The sequence below is a fragment of the Manihot esculenta genome, chromosome 1 (genome assembly GCF_001659605.2).
Source record: "Manihot esculenta cultivar AM560-2 chromosome 1, M.esculenta_v8, whole genome shotgun sequence".
Classification (NCBI taxonomy): Eukaryota; Viridiplantae; Streptophyta; class Magnoliopsida; order Malpighiales; family Euphorbiaceae; genus Manihot; species Manihot esculenta.
The window spans coordinates 36997043-37015355 of record NC_035161.2 but is presented as its reverse complement, the minus strand read 5'-3'; the positions used below and the strand labels follow the sequence as shown (position 1 = coordinate 37015355).

Sequence of the window (18313 nt, the reverse complement as noted above, 5' to 3'; positions counted from 1 at the left end):
GCCCAAGTTTGAAATTGAAGAAAATGAAAAAAAAGATTATCCATTTATAAAATTACAAATCATAAGAACATATTATTCACACGAGCAGGTTATAATTATATAATATACAAATAAAGAAAAACAATAATATATATTTTTTTTCATTAATGGGCCATAAAATACAGGAGATTCTTTTTTAATGGCAATGATTTATGTGTATAGAAATAAGATTATGATTCTTGGAATTGGTTATAGAAGGAAGGTCGGTCCGATTAATCAATATAAAATGATTAGGTCAAAACCCAAATCTTGATTCTAAAATTTTTAATGTGATTTAGTTGGTTTGCACTTTGGACAATTAAGGCTGGCTGGCTGACACATCAAACATTAATTCATCAAATGTTTCTAAGCCATGTAATTAATTTATTTTGGAAGTCCATCATGAGATTGAAAGTGGAAATGCTTTTAATTTCTTTTTTTTTTTTTGAGACCTAATATTCCCTCTCTACTGATTTCATTACCACCTAAAAATCAAAACTTTATTCTCTGATTAAGAAACTAATGCTACTACTGATCATTTGAACCATTACATTGGGGTGCAATAATTCAATCTAATATCATCTAATCATGCAATGAGGCTCTGCCCTTTATTTATCATTTTTTTTAAAGATAAAATTGTCCAAAATTCGTTGAAGTGCATACATGTTCTTCCACTTGTTCCATTTTTTATTTCATTCTGATTGGCTCAATTTGATGTTTTATTGGGATTACTCTATTCCCAAAGTCATTATATTTTTCAGTAAATTTTAAGGTTGTCATTTGGTTGAAAGAAATAAGAGTAGCTCAGTGTTGATTTGGATTTTGATGAAGGATTGTTGTTTCTGATTTTGTCGTCTCTGTAAAGTAACCGAGAGAGACGAATCCTTTCTTGCAAGATCGCGACAATGTCCATTTTTAATCTCCAAGTTTGTTCTATGAATCCATATTTAGCAATCACATATGTTACAATGGGGATGAGAGGTTCGCACTTGAATTAAACAAACGGGTGGGCGTGTCTTCATCACTACGCCAGTTAGTCTCTACTGATAAAACTAAACTTGAACCATATTAATTAATCACCGTAGTATAAACATTAGGACAGATTGCAATACTGGGATTTACATCTCATTTTGCAAGCGAGTCGCAGAATTTACATCAACAAATAATTGTAATAAACTGAAAAAAATGAGTAACTATGAATAGAATACATTAAAAATCTTGGCTTCTACGTGCTGACCAAGCTCAAGCGCTCAAATTCTAGCAAGCTTTCATCAGCCCAACAGCTATTTCTGCTGAATGTACCAACATCCAACTTGTGAGCTCTCCTCATCCTTACAGTTTATCATGTCTGTAAGATTAATTTCATTAAGGGAAATTGAATCATAGATGACACTATGCGTGTATGATCGTTCTTGATGTCTTCGACAGCAATCTTTGAGGTAACCAGCTTATCAGAATCACTATTTTTTTTGTGTGTATTTTCTTCCACTCATGCAGAGTTGAAAGAAAGGTGTGGGACTCTTAATCTACGCAGGTACAATTTATATCCCAGTTCTTGTGGAGCTTCGTATATTTGATTGCAGACCAAGGCCTAACTGAAGATCCAAAGATTTACAGGTTTGCTTGGAAGCAGGTAAAGGTGAACGCTTCTTAATGACAGGCCTGTGCTCTCTGGATCTGTCAGGACGTGTTAAAGTGAACATACAAGTTTCTTGTTGGAAAGGGACCTGAGCAGGTATAGCATACCAATTTGGTACCTGAGACGCATTAATATGAGAATCTTGGTCGTAGGGAATGAAACTAATCTGAGACTCCTCACAGAGATTGAATTCAGGAGTATAGCAGGAAGGATCATAGAACCATTTTGAGCCGTGGCAATTGTAACTGAGGTTTTTCTGGAAAGGTTGAAGATAACAGCTGATGCTGGCCTTCCTGGCTTGAAGCTGCAATCTCTTCTTTTTCATTCTTTCCTTCTTATGAGCATTTTGGTGACCTCCTAAAGCCTGTGAATTTGCGAACTCCTTGAAACAGTACTGGCACTCAAACTTCTTATCATCAGGATCGGCTGTCAAACTTTTCTCCTTGACAGGTTTATCCCTTTCAGATGAAACAACGTTTGATGAATTCACGCTTTCATCTCCTTCTGCAGAAACTTTCAGGCAGCTCTCATCATTCCTGCAAGGATTCAGCTCAAACCCGAATAATTTGAGCTTCTTCTCAACACAGGATTCAAAAGAATGACAATTTTCTCCATCTAATGTTGAAGAAAGAATAGTGGATGACTCCTTGTCCATCTATCTTGAAGTGAGAAAAGAAGGATTTTTCGCAGTGCTAATACACGTTCTAGTCCTTCTGCTTCTCTTCCTTTTATAGTAAACTCTGCTTCAAACGATACATTGCATCACAAAACAGGATTAATTTAATAATAATGAACATGCCCAGGGGTCAATAATAAAACCTTTTTTTTTTTTAAAAAAAAAAAAAAAGAGGAAGAAAAGAAAAGTCAGAACAGAGAGCCGTCTCATGCAATATTGGTTTTAAAAAACTTGTTTTCAATTTTGTAATAGATACACCTCATACGTTCTCCATCAAAGAGGATTCAGTGTGCTTTATTAACAAGGATTCCATGGTCTATAAGCAAATATTAAACATATAAAACCATGCAATTATAGTACCACTAGGATATTTAAAAACAAAAATTCCATGCTTAAAGAGAGGATAAAGATTATCTTATTAATTGTAATTAACAAAAGTCAAAGAAAGAAGGGGATGTAATCACCTGGAAGGAAGGGGCTCTAGCTTTGCAACAAACTCTCCACTGTACTTAAAATACGTATCTGAGATTATTTTAATGAACCAACTAATGACTCAGTGGATTCACGTAATGTCCTCTACCTGAGCTTATCCATATATTATAGCTGTGGGTACCCAGTCCCATCCACTAACAGTTCTCCTAATAAAATTTTAAAAAATGTTGGGTTCTGTAGAAATGTGATTATTCAGCATTTGATGAAGCTTCTGTGTAATTATCCCACCACCCACAATTAAAAAAAGAAAGCTTTAATATTGTCTATCTTGACCATGATTTGAGAATGTTAATTTAGAATAGTAGGGGAGAGTAGTTGTTAAACAAAAGAATAATAAGAAGTGGGGCAATGATGCAAGCAAATATACAAATTAACGTCTTCATAAGATCTGGACATATCTTCTTAGAGCAGGCAAAACCCTAATATTATATACCCAAAAGCATATATTTTAAGGTGAATCAAGTCATCAATTAATAAATATTATTATATATATGGGCAAAGCATTTGGGTTGGACAGTTGTTATAGTTGGACCCCACTTTTTGTAGCTTTGGAGACACGTTAAAAACTATTAGATTGTGCTGTTATTCTATTGTCTCTCCAACTATATCTCCCATTGGTGGACTTTCTTTCACCAATGGATCTATCATGCTTATCAATTCCCACTCCTTTTTCCAATCTATTCAAATTATTTTCTTGCTTTAGGAGAAGAATTCTAAGCAGGTATGCTGTCATCAAAGCATTTCTCCATCTCAACATGTGGAATAAAATGAAACCAAATAGGGGAGATTTGCTCATGGTGGCTAGGTGGGTGGGTTGGTTGATTGATTGATTTTTTGCTCATTTTATTTCATTTATCCATGTGTTGATAGAATATTAAAACGTGGTCCCTACCATAAGCCAACCCCAACTCACTGTTCCCAATATATATATATATTTTCCTTACCTTCTGGACAAATCCCATGGAATTTTAAGCATATTAAGAAACCGCAGAGAATGCCAAGATTGACTGAGCCAAAGAAAGAAAATAATTTATCAGTTGTTTAAGAATAAAGCAAATGACCGTAGTCCTGGAAAAAGACTTGGGTTCTTGTGGAATAGTTAACATGTATATTATGTATGTACATACCTCTTTATGGCAATTCTGAAGCAAAATCCTTTCTGCATCAAAATATGACAGTTTACAAGAAAGCAAAGTCCTCTGCATCTCTATATGTGGGTCTGGGATTAAAGACCTTCTTTTACCTGCTTCACTGTATTTCCATCTAAGGCCTTCCTAGCCTAAAATACTAAAATAGAACTGCAAAGAAAGAAAAAAAAAGGTTGTTACACTATTTTTTTTTCATATTGATTTTGCTCTCAGTTGTTAGTTATTGTTTGGTAGCACAGAGAAAAGATCAAGCAGGCATTTCAAGGAGGAAAAAAGAAAAAAGAAAAAAAAAAGAAGAAAGCATCCACGAAACATCACTCGTACAGTATGCTGTCATATCAGTTAGGCAAAAAACTAGGAAAAGATCAAAGGAAGGAACTGGGAAATCCATACTCCTGGAGCAACATAATACACACCCATATTGACTCATTTATCAACCATCACATTCCTATGAAACTTGGAAAACTCAAACATATAACTAAAACAAGGAACCTATGATAAATTAGTGGTGATTACACAAAAGTTTAAAATAGTAGACTGAGACACCGTTGATTTTAGGGAGAAAAATCAAACATAAATCTTCCGTATTATCGTATTTGATTATTAAGAAACCTGTGAAAAGCTGGGCATCAGGCCTACATATCAGGTGGCAAAGACAGTAGTACAATCTTGACCAAGACAAACTTTGGCTATTTTAGAAATAAGAGAAAAAAAAGAAGCAAATTCGTTTTACTTTGATAAGTATTTACCAAATCCAATCCCAGCATCTTCTTTTTAGCAAAGGAGGACAAAATATGACTCGGCATCCTATGATTGCTAGCTATAATGGCAACAGAATTGAAAAGGCATATATTTTGAAAGAATATGACCCCCCAGCACAAAGCCATTCCACATTTCACTTGCTACTTTGAACATTTGGTGCACAAACATCAATTCCACTTATTAAGGATCGTTTGACATTTGTTGTTGGAATTCCTTTCAAAATGATATATATTTTTTGAATTTATTAGTTAAAAGAGTATTAAAAATGATTTTAAATTAAATTTGATAAGTTTTAGCAATAAAAACATTAAAAAAAATAAGAGGATAGCTTTTTACATAATATAGAATTATGTTTTTTAATAGAAAAAACATATTTGACTCTCAAATCACAATGCTAACTGGTTTTAAAAACGCGCCAAGAACTTCTAGGCCCTAGGATACAATAAAACTACAAAAATGTACATATTACTATTATTCCATAGAATCACATACATTAAAGAATGGATCACTATTTATTGGTTAGCGAATAGTGAACTCAACCAATTTGGCCACATTGACAGGGAATCTTACTTGAGGAAACAAGTTTGTCAAAGAGATCATCAAAATTCAAGAATTATACATTTCATAGCTGATGTCCTACTGGTGAATGTGAGAAGTGATAATGTTGTAGCAAATTGTTCTTAAACCGCAATCACATCAAATTGTACTCAGTTCAGGGGGAAAAAGTTCCACAGATCTTCCCTAAACCTTCATGAACTGGGTTGGCAACCTAAGCCTCGTCTTCAACTCAAGACTATAGTTCTTACTGTTTGGATTCCGTAATGCTGTTATCAGAGCTTAAGTTTGCAGTAAAAATTAATTCAAGTCTACATATTTTGTAAATTATTTATGCAACTGATCAAACCCACAGTAAAATCAAGATATTTAAATTCAGGTCAAACCCATTTGCAACCACATGGAGCCAATTTCGATGTTCATATCCGACAAAAGCAATAGACAATAATATTTGATAAATAACTCAAGGAAACGTACATATAATTTTATGCCAAAAAGAGTGAGCAAAGCTTACACTCGGTTGGAGACACCAGAGGCTTCAAAGACATTAGAACAATGATTTTCTTCGCTTTTTCATCAAATAATTGGCGGGCAACATTAGCAGAAGAGATAAATTTATCATTTGAACTGCTGGCTATCAAAGTAAAAGTATAAATGCATAAACAATTAGATCCACATGAGACCACGCCAACCTTCTTCACCAAGTTGTGATCCTCTGTTTGGGTTTTGTTCAAAGAAATCAGCTTTAAAAATATCTAAATCATACGTGAGAAAATCTGGCGGAGAAAAGAAGTCCAATTCATATGCTCCTAAAAGATTGATCCAACATCCATATCCAAGTTAATTATTTGCAATAGCACCATGTCACCATGAACAAATCCTATGGATATAGTTTGAATGCATAGTCATATTCCTAGAACATAAAATATATACATGTATATATATAAATATATATATATGCACATATATGAAAAATAATCTAACAATATTAGCCTATATTCTAAATCTCGAAAATTTTGTGCCGCACTCTATCAAAATCTTAACAAATCAGGCAGTCGTTGGATGCAAAAATTTTGCAGTGTGATAGAATAAAACTCCGTAGGATGGAACCTATTCGAGCCTACTGGGAAGTTGCTCCTTAGAATGCCAAACCAAATTAGAAGCAAGGCTTTCTTTCTTTTGTAGTCGGGGAAGGAATTCTGGAGTCGATGCTGAACCCATTCTTCCATTCTAGAGCCCAGAGGAAGAAGACTACTTTTTCCTGGGAACTTGCAAAGTCTAATCTGAGAAGAAAGGCAGTGTGGAACTTCATGAAAATGATAGTACATGGCTGCATTTAGTTGAAAAATCAAACTATGAATTAAGCTGCTTGTTATCACAAAAATTTACCATCTAAAGCTGAGATAAAAAATGAAAAAAGTAAATCATTTTTCCAGAAAGAAAGAGATGGTAAAAAGTTCAACAACATAGGAAGTGAAACCCAACAGCATGACTAGAATCAGAAGATGCCAACGGAATACCACCTCTATCATTCATTTGGTACTCCTGCTGGCAATGAAAGTAAATACAATTGAGCAAAGGATGCAAAATGCAAGATTTTGACTGGGAAATCTTTACAATTTCTTTGTATGAAACAGTTATATCATATATTTTACAATCTATATTCCTTTTGTAGAATCCCACTTGGTGAAAGTTGGCCCAGAAGAGGCGCTGCAGGCAACAAAGGGTCACAGACTTGGTCATGAAAGCTATGGCACTACACACAGGCCCTGGAGCATCAAGAACATACTTGTTCATGTATAAAACTGCTCTTGCATAATCAAATATCGTGCTTAATTGCGTTCTTGGCAATTCTTCCACATTTCTGGGTTGGGGTAAAGCCCCAGAACTACCTATAATTCTATCTGGAAGTGGAACCTCCCTCCCGTATAATCAAATGTCCATGCAGAATAAGAATTTTTTGACTAATCTATCCATGACAAATATTATGACCCAAGATATTGGTGTACTTGGGATCAGGCATACGCTTCCATACATCAAGAGAGTATAGAGTGCAGGGCCTAAAGACTGCACTGTTATAGACAACTTTTCACACAAGTCCATGGTTTTCCAGTCATGGTCGCTCTAAGTTCTTCTAGAAACCTTTTCTTTTTTCCTGCATTAGTTTGATCCTTACCAGCTGCAACATCTTAGATTATTCCACACCACAAAGGTCAGTTCTCCAAAAATTAAGTCGCAACTGAGAAAATAAATGGTATTTCAGTGCTGGAGTTGGACGGCAAGTATGCTAACTTTCACAGCGTCAGCACTCAAACTTGTCAAATAACTGTCTCCTCTTTGCCTGCAAGAAGATCAAATATAACCATAACATTCTCCTTAGGTGAACTCATTAGAAAAAAGCTCTTGAAACACACATGTGCTAACGACACAAAACCAAGCTATTCACATACACTAGTGACTCTAAAGGACATCGTGTAATTTGCCATGTAGCACATTAGGTTCAATTTACACCCAAGCTCAAATTGATCAACACAATTTAAATTCTCCATAATTCTCCAAATTTTCTACAATCAATATGAGGAATTAAAAGGTCACTTCAAAGTGAGCAAACCCACTAGAGTATGTGTAATATTTTAACAATGACTTTGAACCACCATGAAATATTAAAAATGAACACCATTATTCAGCTCATATAAAATTCAAAGTTACCAACTTAACATAAAAATGAAAGAAAAACACACTTTTGTGTTAGCTAGGCTTCCATGTGATAAGTCCAAATTACTACCTAACCTCTCTCTTACGAATCCCAGCACCTGCCAGGGGATCAGAATAGTCGAGCTCTGATACAGCTGCAGCTTTCTTTACCACCTGCAACATTATCCTGACAAGTCATCGCAATTTAATGATAGATGTGCTTGGTTTATCCGGCAATATTGAAAAATATAAACCCCACATTTTAGAGAATAAGCAATTGTGATTGGTAATATAATTGGCACAAAAAATCAAGGCTAAACAGTTATATGAACCTCAGTTTAAGTAGATGTTTGTATCTGATTAGTTCCACAAATACCATAGATTATTCAAAACATAAGTTCCATTCTCTTTCCTACATTTTGTCAGGAACCAATAGGGAAAAAAAAAGATCATTTGGTATTATGATTTACTGTTGCAGCTTATAATAAGCTTCCAGTAATGGGAAAAATCAGACACTAATAATATCAAGCTTTGGTTTCCATTTCATGTATTCCAATTTCCTCCAAATGATAAGAAAAAACTAAAGTTGAGACCAAATTTCTGGAATGCACAACATGGAACTCAAAAGGATTATTCAATCTCAATTCTCATATAGAAGTAACGAATTGTAGTTGATCAATAATATCCAATCCTGAAAAGTAAACCAATTTTAACACTTGAAACTCGTTTGAAAAGTACTGACTAGAGTTTCTTAGCATTCATGGAGTTCCACATTATTTTTCTTTTGTACAGCAACATACTACAGAGAGAGAAAATTGCAACATTTTGTAAATCAGTAAATATTTCAAATCATGTGTTAAGGCCAGAGATTTCAATACCAAATAACTTCACTCCATCTGATGGGGAGATCCTCTAAGCTGCATCATCCAAGACAGCTATCATTATATCCAATCAGATCTTCAGTAACCTATCCAAGCATCTGCTCTAGAAGGTTTGAATTTTCTTTTAAATCGGTGTTCGTTATATAATATTGCAGCTCTATCATTTGTAATCTGTGTGAAAACATCTGCTTCTTGATCATTTGTCTGGCATATACATCTCTTTCTGAATTATACAAAATATGACAAATAAGCTTGAACTTAGCAACCTTGAATGTGCAGAATCTGACTACTCAAATCTGGCAAATATCAGGAACCATCTGTTCCATTTCAAGTCCATGAGAAGCAGGTCCCCATAATAATAAACGATCAGCATCAACCACCTACCAGTAATCTCCACAGGAACATTTGCCTTCTCTGAAATGATGGAAACAATTTGAATCCCTCAAAATAATACGGCGAAGATATACCTTTGATATATATTTCATAGCAGCGTGGCAATCTCCACAAACCCGGAGATTCTTGAAAATACGTATTGCCGCTCCCTGGGGTGAAGTGAGAAGCCCAAAAGCCACAGCCAACTTCTCACTGTGATAAGCTAGACCAAGCTCCTTACCTTCTTTATCCATGTCCTGAAGTGCAAAATTCATGTCTGGCACATAACCAGCTTCCTTGATCAATATAATTATCTCATCAATCTTTAAATAAATTTCATTCATCATTGGATGACTTCTGTCTTCTGACATAAAGGTATGCACTTTGCTGTTAGACTCAATCCAACTGCAGCCTGGTTCCTTATTAACCCCCCTGGATTTCATCAATCTTCTGACTCTTGCAGCATCTTCCCATCTGCCAGCAAGGGAATACATATTAGATAACAGTACATAAGGCACAGAATTCACGGGTTCCAATTCAAAGAGTTTCTTTGCTGCTGTCTCTCCCAATTCCAGCTCTCCATGTACTCTGCAAGCACCAAGCAGTGCCTTCCATACAGTTGCATCTGGTTCTACAACCATTTGATTAAGTAATTCCTTTGCCTCAGCAAGTTTTCCTGAGCGTCCCAAAAGATCAATCATGCAAGCATAGTGTTCAGGACCTGGTTTGATCCCGTATTCATTGTCCATTGATTCAAAGTATTGGCGACCTTCTTCCACAAGACCAGTATGGCTACAGGCAAATAGTAAACCAATAAATGTAATGAAGTCTGGTTTTGTGCCGGTAGCAATCATTTGATCATAAAAATGTAAAGAATCTTTTCCTCTACCGTTCTTTGCATATCCAACTATTAGAGCTGTCCAACTGATGACATTCCGAGTTCTCATGGAGTCAAATACATGATTGGCGTCTTCTATACATCCACACTTTGCATACATCGTCAGAAGAGAGTTATCTACTGATAAGGATGATCCAAGACCAGATTTAATAATGGTAGCATGAACTTGCTGCCCAAATTCCATAACTGTCAGTTCTGCACAAGCACTCAGAACACTGGCAAGGGCAATTTGGTCAGGACATATACCTGCAATTCTCATGTCACAAAACAACTTGATAGCGTCTTCATAAGAGTCATTGTATGAACATCCAGTAACCAGGGAAGTCCACGAGATAACATCCTTGTCTGGCATCTGGTCAAATACCATAAACGCATAATCCAACTTGCCCTGCTTAGCATACATATCAACAAGGGCATTGTTCACGAGCTTATATGCCCCAAATCCAGTTTTGACAATTAAACAATGGACAGATTTTGCGTTTTGTATATCCCTCATGGATACAAAAGAGTTTAACACAGATGGGTAGGTATAATCATCAATCTTCATATTTCTTGCATGCATTTCACGAAACAAAGACAAAGCTTCCTCTTCAAACCCCTCCCTTACACACCCCACTATCATGGAGTTCCAAGAAATCACATCATTAATCTGCATATTCTCCAACACTCTCTTTGCATTACTCAAGTCTCGACATTTTGAATACATATCAACCAATGCACTTTGAACAAAAATATTGGCACCAAAACCACTCCTAACTATACAACCATGTACTTGAACACCGAAATCATGAGCTGAAATTGCTCCACAAGCTGTTAAAATGCTAGGAAAAGTAAATTGATTAGACTCGACACCTTCAGTTCTCATGTCCCGAAAACACTTGATTGCTTTAAACCCATCCCCATTACGAGAATACCCAGCAAGCATAGCTGTCCATGTGGCATGATTTTTGCTATCGGTCGCTATCTCGAAAAGATATTCAGCTTCCGAAATGCTCTCGCACTTGGCATACATGTCAACTAGACCAGTAATAACAAAAACATCACCATCAAGTCGAGTCTTTAACGCATAGCCGTGAATCTGTTCCCCTCTTCGAAGAAAGCCCATTGTTGAGCACAGCCTAATGACACTCCCTAACGTGTATGTGTTAGGCTTTTGTCCTGCGAGCTGCATTTGCCAGTACCACTCAAAAGCTTCAATTTCGCAGCCATGTGTACAGTAACCAGATATAAGACTAGTCCACGTGATTGAACTCTTCAATGGAGCCTCATGAAAAAGTTGCTTTGCTTCAGTTAATCTCCCTGAATTGGCATAAGCGGCAATCATAGTGTTCCACGCAAACTCATCCCTGCAAGGCATTTTGTCGAACATGTAGCGTGCCTCGTCGATTCGACCGCATTTGGACAGTTTATTTAAAAATAGATTTGATTCAATTCTTGAAATGGAAGATCCTACTGGATCTGCAATGCTATGAAATAAATGGGTCAGGTTTAGCTGTTCAAATGGACCCCGATACAAGTTTAAAGTTCGCACTTTGTACATGCCCGGCTTGCTTCTATGCAACTCATCCGCGAGAAGATGAGAAGATTTTTCTTTATTTTCTTTGTACAAGAGCTTTTAGTCGAGTCTTGGTTTAAATTATGTTTGATTCCGCTCTCCAACTGTTGGTTGAGTGCTGATTAGGCCTGGTTGCTTCGCAATCAGACTCTAACCCTGTAAGTTTACTCTTCCGCTAATAAAACATTTATCTATATGGAAAAAGCAAGACTTTACTATATAATCTTTGCTTTATCACTATTAATAATTTAATTTATGTATTTTAACAATTAAACTATTTAGTAAATTTTACTTCCATCACATACACATTTTAAATCTTTCAGTTCATTTTCTGTTAAATTTAAAATTAAATAACCATTTAATTTTTCTCTCTCTCCTTTATAATAGAGGAGAGAGAAAAGAATAAGATTAATAAATAAAATTATAAATAATTGCAAAACTAAAGAATAAAACTATAAATAATTAAACTATATCAAGATTATATGATAATTTAATTTTAAGACTAGTGAAAAATAGACAGAAAAATCTAAGATATATGACGAAAACAAGATTGAAGAAAAAACCCAATTCAGATGTTCCTAAAAATTGATGAAACATCCATGCGCAACTGAATTCTTTACACTAGCGGCGTGCCATAAAGCAATTCTACGGTCAGCTTAAATACAAATAAGCCTAATCAGGTAAATAAAAAATAATACATCAGAAGCACTCCAACAATGTTTTGTCGATATTCTACACCTCAAAAGTTCTTTGCCGCCATCCATCAAATTCTTTAAAATGCTAAACGAGTAACTGTTGGATGCAAAAATTTCACCTCTAATTCATAAAGCATTTCAAATCTAATTCTTTGCCGCCACCCATCACAGAGTTTGTCCATAATACTTAGCACAGCTTCGCTTTGAAACTACAATCGTCAAGGTTGTCTCTTGGGACGAGGCTGGAGAGCCAAAAGAATCTTTTTTCTCGGGCCCTGCAATTCAGACACCATTCTTGAAAACAAACCAGCAACAATTTACTACTGTTTCAAAAGCAAATAATAATTACGTGCGACACAACAAACCCACAACTTTTCTTCAACCAAGAAAAACACATGCAACTAAATACATCAGGAATTTAGTCAACTACAAAAAGAAAAAGTTCCAAATTTTTTAGACATCAACTTTCAGCTAGTCTTGAGGCCACAATGGGTACCGCTACCTCTAAAGCTCCTCATTTCACCTCTCCACTTTAGTCCGATAATATATGCTCAGAAGAAAATTGATCATTGGGCTAATAGTTTAATGGTGGCATAAGAGATTACAGGTTCCATCTCATCCCCTCCTTTATAATTTCTGATTTGAAGAAAAAGAAGAAGAAGAAGATGCAGCAGCAGATTCCACCAAGTCTACACTAACTAATAGTCTCTTTATACGCCCACGAGAAATTGACAAATCAACTCCAAATTGACAATTAATTGCTATCACAGAAATTCACCACCTAAAGCTGAGACCAATTGAAAAAAAAAAGTAATGGTAATTTAAGAATAAAGGCAAATAAATGCAGATAACTATAAATTTTTCAAAAAAAGCACATGCTTCAATAATTTTGTAATCAAGGTTTAAATTTCATTGAACATCAATCTTTTATACTGAAATGGCTAAAGATTAATAAAGAACTATGTACTATTATAATGGAGGTTAACAATATAGAAAGTGCAACCCAATACAGCGCAGAAGGGGGGAACTTACCATAGGTATTCCCAGCTCTTTGAGGTCAGTCTCTCTCATCTGCTTCAATGCAGTCATATCCACCTGTTTAATAGGTCACATATATAACTAACCAAGATAATGGGAGAATAAAGCTATCAATACCAGCCCAACAAGCCTTCACAAATTTCAATAATGGTCACAAGAAAAATCCAGCTATGATTGTGTAATAAGTTATTGCTCAGTGAATGTATCTTAATCAAAAGAAAGGAAAAAAACACAGACATGCAAGAAGAATGACAGTACATGAGATATCTCAAAAACACGAACTCCCAAATCCACACTGTATGTTATTATAAGCTTGTTGAAGGTACTCTGAAATTTTAAAATTTTCAATCTTGCAGTTCCTCAGATTTCACATTATCTGTAGGGCATCACATATGCTGCACAGGCATGCGTGAGTGGAACTGAAAGATGAAAGCAAATATAACTAAAACACACAACATAAATCAATCCAATAAACTAACCCTTACTCCCATAGAAATCAATTTGCACATAATTTTCATTCTTCATCCAAAATTAGAATACATCTTTAAGAAGACTATAAAGGAAAAGAAACACAATTTATCCTTCAGAGTCATTTCATTAGAGAAAGTGAAACTTAACATACTTCCTCAGCCTTGAAGATAATGGCATATTTCCCCAATCCCAGTGAATGTAACAAGCTTTCAACAGTCTGCTGTTCTTCACTCTACATGGTAATAAAAATAAATAAGGAGGTTAGCAAATGTTTCAAAAAGAATATTGCACATACATAAGAAGGTACAAGCTGTCTCCTGAGCACATGAAAGATAGTAATCACAAGAACTATGAAATTGATTATGTCTAAGCACTTAACATTAATGCTAAAGCTACTAATCAAAGAAGGTAGAACTTGTGATTGGAAGGGTAATGAAGAGAATCAGCAAGCCAAGAGAAAGAGGATCTCTTGCAGAACAAAAGACAGGGAACAAATAAATTTAACCACAAACTAATTTTAGTTGAACCATGACATGTGATTATATCAAATACACCCACATACACTTTGTCTATGGTAGAGGTTCTGCACAGAAGAAGCAATAAGCCTGTATGTTTTACTTAATATCAGTAAATATGTTCCATGGAATTCACCTGAATACAACAAACGCTACTGTAAAACCAAAAAATGAGTGATACGAAATTACAAAAGTTTACAATTGCAACACAATGGCAAACAATCCATCAAGACGCTCCAAATCCGAATTATGATTCTTAGGCTCAAACTTAACTAAACAATCTGGCCTTTCCCTTTCACAATCACAAACACAATCCATCTAGTTTCCACTCTTGTCGAACTTCCATTAGATGAACATTAGCTCACAACTGAGATTTGGGATAGGCTGATCATGGACACGAAAACAAACATAACATACACAAAGCACTTGAAAAGAAAAGAGGAAGATGTAGACTCTTCTATATCCTATTGACCCAGCAGGAACCTGACACAAAATAGTAGGGTCACACAATCTACTTCTAAATCATTTAATCACTCCACATCAAGTAACAAGCATATAGTAACAAATTTTATTTGAAAGAGTCAACAACTTGTCAATTGCAGCAATCTGCAGAAGTTGTTCAATCCATGCCAGCCAATAACATCCATAGGGGTATCAATATCGCTCATCTCAATCTACCAGATATCACTTGAACAATTTTTAAGAATAGAATTAAGCAACTGGCCTAACTACCTTTGGTCTTAGAAAGGCCATTTCAAGCTTGGCAAGTGCAACCCAACTGCATAACTAGAATCAGAAGTTGCTAACTGAATATCATCTCTATTATGCATTTGGTACTCCTGATGGAAAAGAAAGTAAAAGATGGATAATGCAAATTGCAGATTTTCACCAGAATATCTTTAAAAAATTTTTTCTGATGAATTCAGGAAAAAAGAAGACCATGGACTCATAAATCTATATTCCTTGAAGGCTGGAACACTTAAAGCAAAAGCAAGAATCTCTACTAGGTAATAAAATTCATTCTGCAACTTAAACTTGTACATCTCCATGACTAAATCTACTGCCAACCTTCTCAATATAATACAAGAAATCCAAAAATTGCAGAATCCAATGGTTTCAGGATTAAGAAAGATGAGTTGTCCCATTTCTCTAATCAATAGCAAAGATACAGTGCATCAGAATATCTGACAGGAAATAGAAATTTTCTGTAAATTCATTTTCTATAGTTTCAAATCCACTTGTTAACAATAAAAAGAATAGCATAAACTGCATCCAAAGTTCCCAGAACTGCAAAGGGAACACTCAAAAGGCAAGAGAACAAATCTCAAATTTTCTATTAATTCTCCACTGTTAATAAAAATCATGATGGGCCCTACTAAACTACCTATATGACGTATGTATTTATACCATAATCAAAATCATTAATAGCGTTTGAAGTCTAGGACCAAAAATTCCAGAATAAGAGAATACCAAACTAATGCTAATTAAGAAAATAAACCAACAACAACTAGGATATTCTAAACAATATAGTTCCTAATAATTAAAATACTACTTCCTAATTACATTTACTAAATAATAGAAACCTAAAATTCTTAATTTTAAGATGAATATTAATTCAAAAAAATTCCTAAATTTATTATTTTTCTTGACTGCATCATTCTCCCCTGGTTGGAAAAAACTCAGATATGCCCAATGCCAATACTGTGGGAAAGGGAATCTGCTGCTGCTTTGATCTCCTTCGATTTTCCAAAATTGAAAATCCACCAAGAATGTACGACAGCAGTCTGCACCCCTTAGATACCAATGGTAAAGAATATATATTGTTAATAATTAAAAGGACTCTCAACAACACATAATAAGCATTTGGAAACAAACTTAAGAACAGGAGTGGGAAAAAAGTATGCTCATTTATGAATTATGTACATGTGAAATAAAAAGGGAAAGTAACATATACCACATATGGGCTCTTCTGTAGAATCCCACTTGATGGAGGAAGTTGGCCAAGAAGAGGCACTGCAGGCTTGGAAGATACTGCAGGCAATGCAGACTTGGTCATGTAAGTTGTGGAACTGCTTACAGGCCTTGAAGCATCAAGAACATCCTTGTTCATGTATGAAACTGTTCTTGCATTATCACCCGTCCTGTTTAATTGCCTTCTTTGTAATTCTTCCACATTTCCGGGTGGGGATAAGCCCCTAGAACCACCTATAATTCTATCTGGAGATCTCCTTCGTATATGATCCAATGTCCAAGGAGAATAAGAATTTCTTGATGAATCTATCCTAGGCAAACTATCTGTACTTCTCGTAGGTGGTATTCGACTCAAGACACTGGCATCCTTACTATCAGGCATGTGTCGCCGTGCATCAAGAGTACTGACTGGAGGGACTGAAGAATGTACTGCCCTAGACAACTTTTCACGGAGGTCCATGGCTTTTTGGTTGTAGTCATTCTGAGATCTTCTACAAACATTTTTTTGCATGAGTTTGAATCGTAGGTCATCCTTACCAACGCGAACATCTTAGAATATTCAAAGACACAAAGGTCAGTTCTCCAAAAATTGGTCCCAAAACTGATAAAATATTACATTTCAATGCTGGACAGTTAGTTTATTACCTTCCACTCCACTAGACATCAAACCTGTCAAATAATTGTCTCCTCTTTGCCTACAAGAAGATGGAAGTACAACAATCATATTATTCATAGGTAATCTCATTACATAAGCATACCCTTGAAATGCATAATCTAGTAACACAAAATCATGCCATGAAACATATCACATAGTGTAGCAGTTCCATTTTACACCCAAGTAGTAGCACAGATTGACTAATAGGTTTTAAAGTTTAAACACTCTAATACTCCAAACATTTCTACAATCTGCAAAAAAAATTAGATATTGATGGAGTAAAAGGTCATTTCGAAGTGAGCAAACCCAGCAAAGATAAAAATGTCTTTGAACCACCAAGAAGATATAAAATAAAGGTAATTATTCATCTCATATCAAATTCAAAGTTACAAAATTGAAACTTGAAAGTGAAAGGAATACTAACCTTTTGTAGTTAGCTAGGGTTCCATGCGATGAGAAACTATCCGAACTACTTCCTAACCTATCTCTTACAGGCCGCTTATTTCCAGCACCTAGCAGAGGATCAGCATATTCAACTTCTGATAAAGCTGCAGCTCTCTTTACCACCTGTGATGCAATTATAGAATATAACAATGAATATGCTTGTTTTATCTGCAATATGAAGACTACAAAGCCCATATTCTAGAAAAAAGCAATTGTCATTAATAAAACAAAAGGACGCGAACTCAAGGCCAAAATTTACATTACTTCAGTTTAACCAGATGAAACACAAGTTCATTTTTCTCTCCTACATTTTCCCAGCAGTCAAACAGCACTAGAAAGAAAAAAAAATCAACCAAAAACGAAGAAATGTATATAAAGAAACTGCGGAAAACCAAAAACTCAAAAATCTCAAACAAGCAGTTAAACCCAATTTAAATTAATAGAACAATTGAGGACTGTAAATTTCAAAGCATAATAAAATACCTGACCAGTACGCCCAAGAGTAATAGTGACGCGACCTTTCGAAGCTTCGGCCATGTCAAAATCCGAAACCCTAGATAATCAACACACTAATCGGCTCTAAATGATCAAGCGGAAAACCAGACATAGTCTCACTTTAAACCAAGAATCAGAACCCTAAGCTCACTATGAATAAAAACTTGAGTATAAAAAGGAAAAAGGAAGAAAGGAGAGAAGATTGAGAGACAAAAGAATGGTATGAGATAGGTTTCGAAGAGCGCGCACGAGAGAGCCCAAGAGAAAAAATAAAATAAAATTAAAAAGAGAGAATGAGAACAAAAAAGAAATACTGGAGAGAACTGCCGGAAATATTTT

General features: G+C 35.3%; 3 protein-coding genes across 15 annotated transcripts; all 3 read right to left on the bottom strand.

Annotated features, from left to right (window-relative positions):
- Positions 1-1065: 1065 nt before the first annotated feature.
- On the bottom strand, positions 1066-4094 carry LOC110609691. Of its 2 annotated transcripts, XM_043960683.1 has the most exons (3): positions 3953-4094; positions 2798-3832; positions 1066-2397 (listed from the first exon to the last, which is right to left on the bottom strand). In XM_043960683.1, exon 3 carries the CDS (start codon positions 2310-2312, stop codon positions 1560-1562), a length of 753 nt encoding a protein of 250 aa, XP_043816618.1. In that variant the 5' UTR covers positions 2313-2397; positions 2798-3832; positions 3953-4094; the 3' UTR covers positions 1066-1559. The 2 variants fall into 2 exon arrangements, with proteins under 2 accessions (XP_043816618.1, XP_021605156.1); XM_021749464.2 differs by having other exon boundaries at positions 1066-3832.
- Positions 4095-5086: 992 nt separating this feature from the next.
- LOC110609663 (pentatricopeptide repeat-containing protein At2g03880, mitochondrial) lies at positions 5087-12046 on the bottom strand. 8 transcript variants are annotated; one of them, XM_021749427.2, is made up of 3 exons: positions 8863-12046; positions 8076-8171; positions 6697-7631 (listed from the first exon to the last, which is right to left on the bottom strand). In XM_021749427.2, the coding sequence occupies exon 1, from the start codon at positions 11673-11675 to the stop codon at positions 9246-9248; it is 2430 nt and encodes an 809-aa protein (XP_021605119.1). In that variant the 5' UTR covers positions 11676-12046; the 3' UTR covers positions 6697-7631; positions 8076-8171; positions 8863-9245. The 8 variants fall into 8 exon arrangements, with proteins under 8 accessions (XP_043816594.1, XP_021605119.1, XP_043816602.1 ...); XM_043960667.1 differs by having other exon boundaries at positions 8081-8171; XM_021749419.2 differs by having other exon boundaries at positions 8076-8158.
- Positions 12047-12248: 202 nt separating this feature from the next.
- On the bottom strand, positions 12249-18313 carry LOC110609626. 5 transcript variants are annotated; one of them, XM_021749359.2, is made up of 7 exons: positions 17963-18307; positions 17460-17602; positions 17026-17075; positions 16364-16929; positions 14046-14126; positions 13418-13480; positions 12249-12679 (listed from the first exon to the last, which is right to left on the bottom strand). In XM_021749359.2, exons 1-7 carry the CDS (start codon positions 18014-18016, stop codon positions 12668-12670), a joined length of 969 nt encoding a protein of 322 aa, XP_021605051.1. In that variant the 5' UTR covers positions 18017-18307; the 3' UTR covers positions 12249-12667. The 5 variants fall into 5 exon arrangements, with proteins under 5 accessions (XP_021605051.1, XP_021605041.1, XP_021605059.1 ...); XM_021749349.2 differs by having other exon boundaries at positions 12249-12660; positions 17963-18306; XM_021749367.2 differs by lacking the exon at positions 12249-12679 and adding an exon at positions 12736-13172.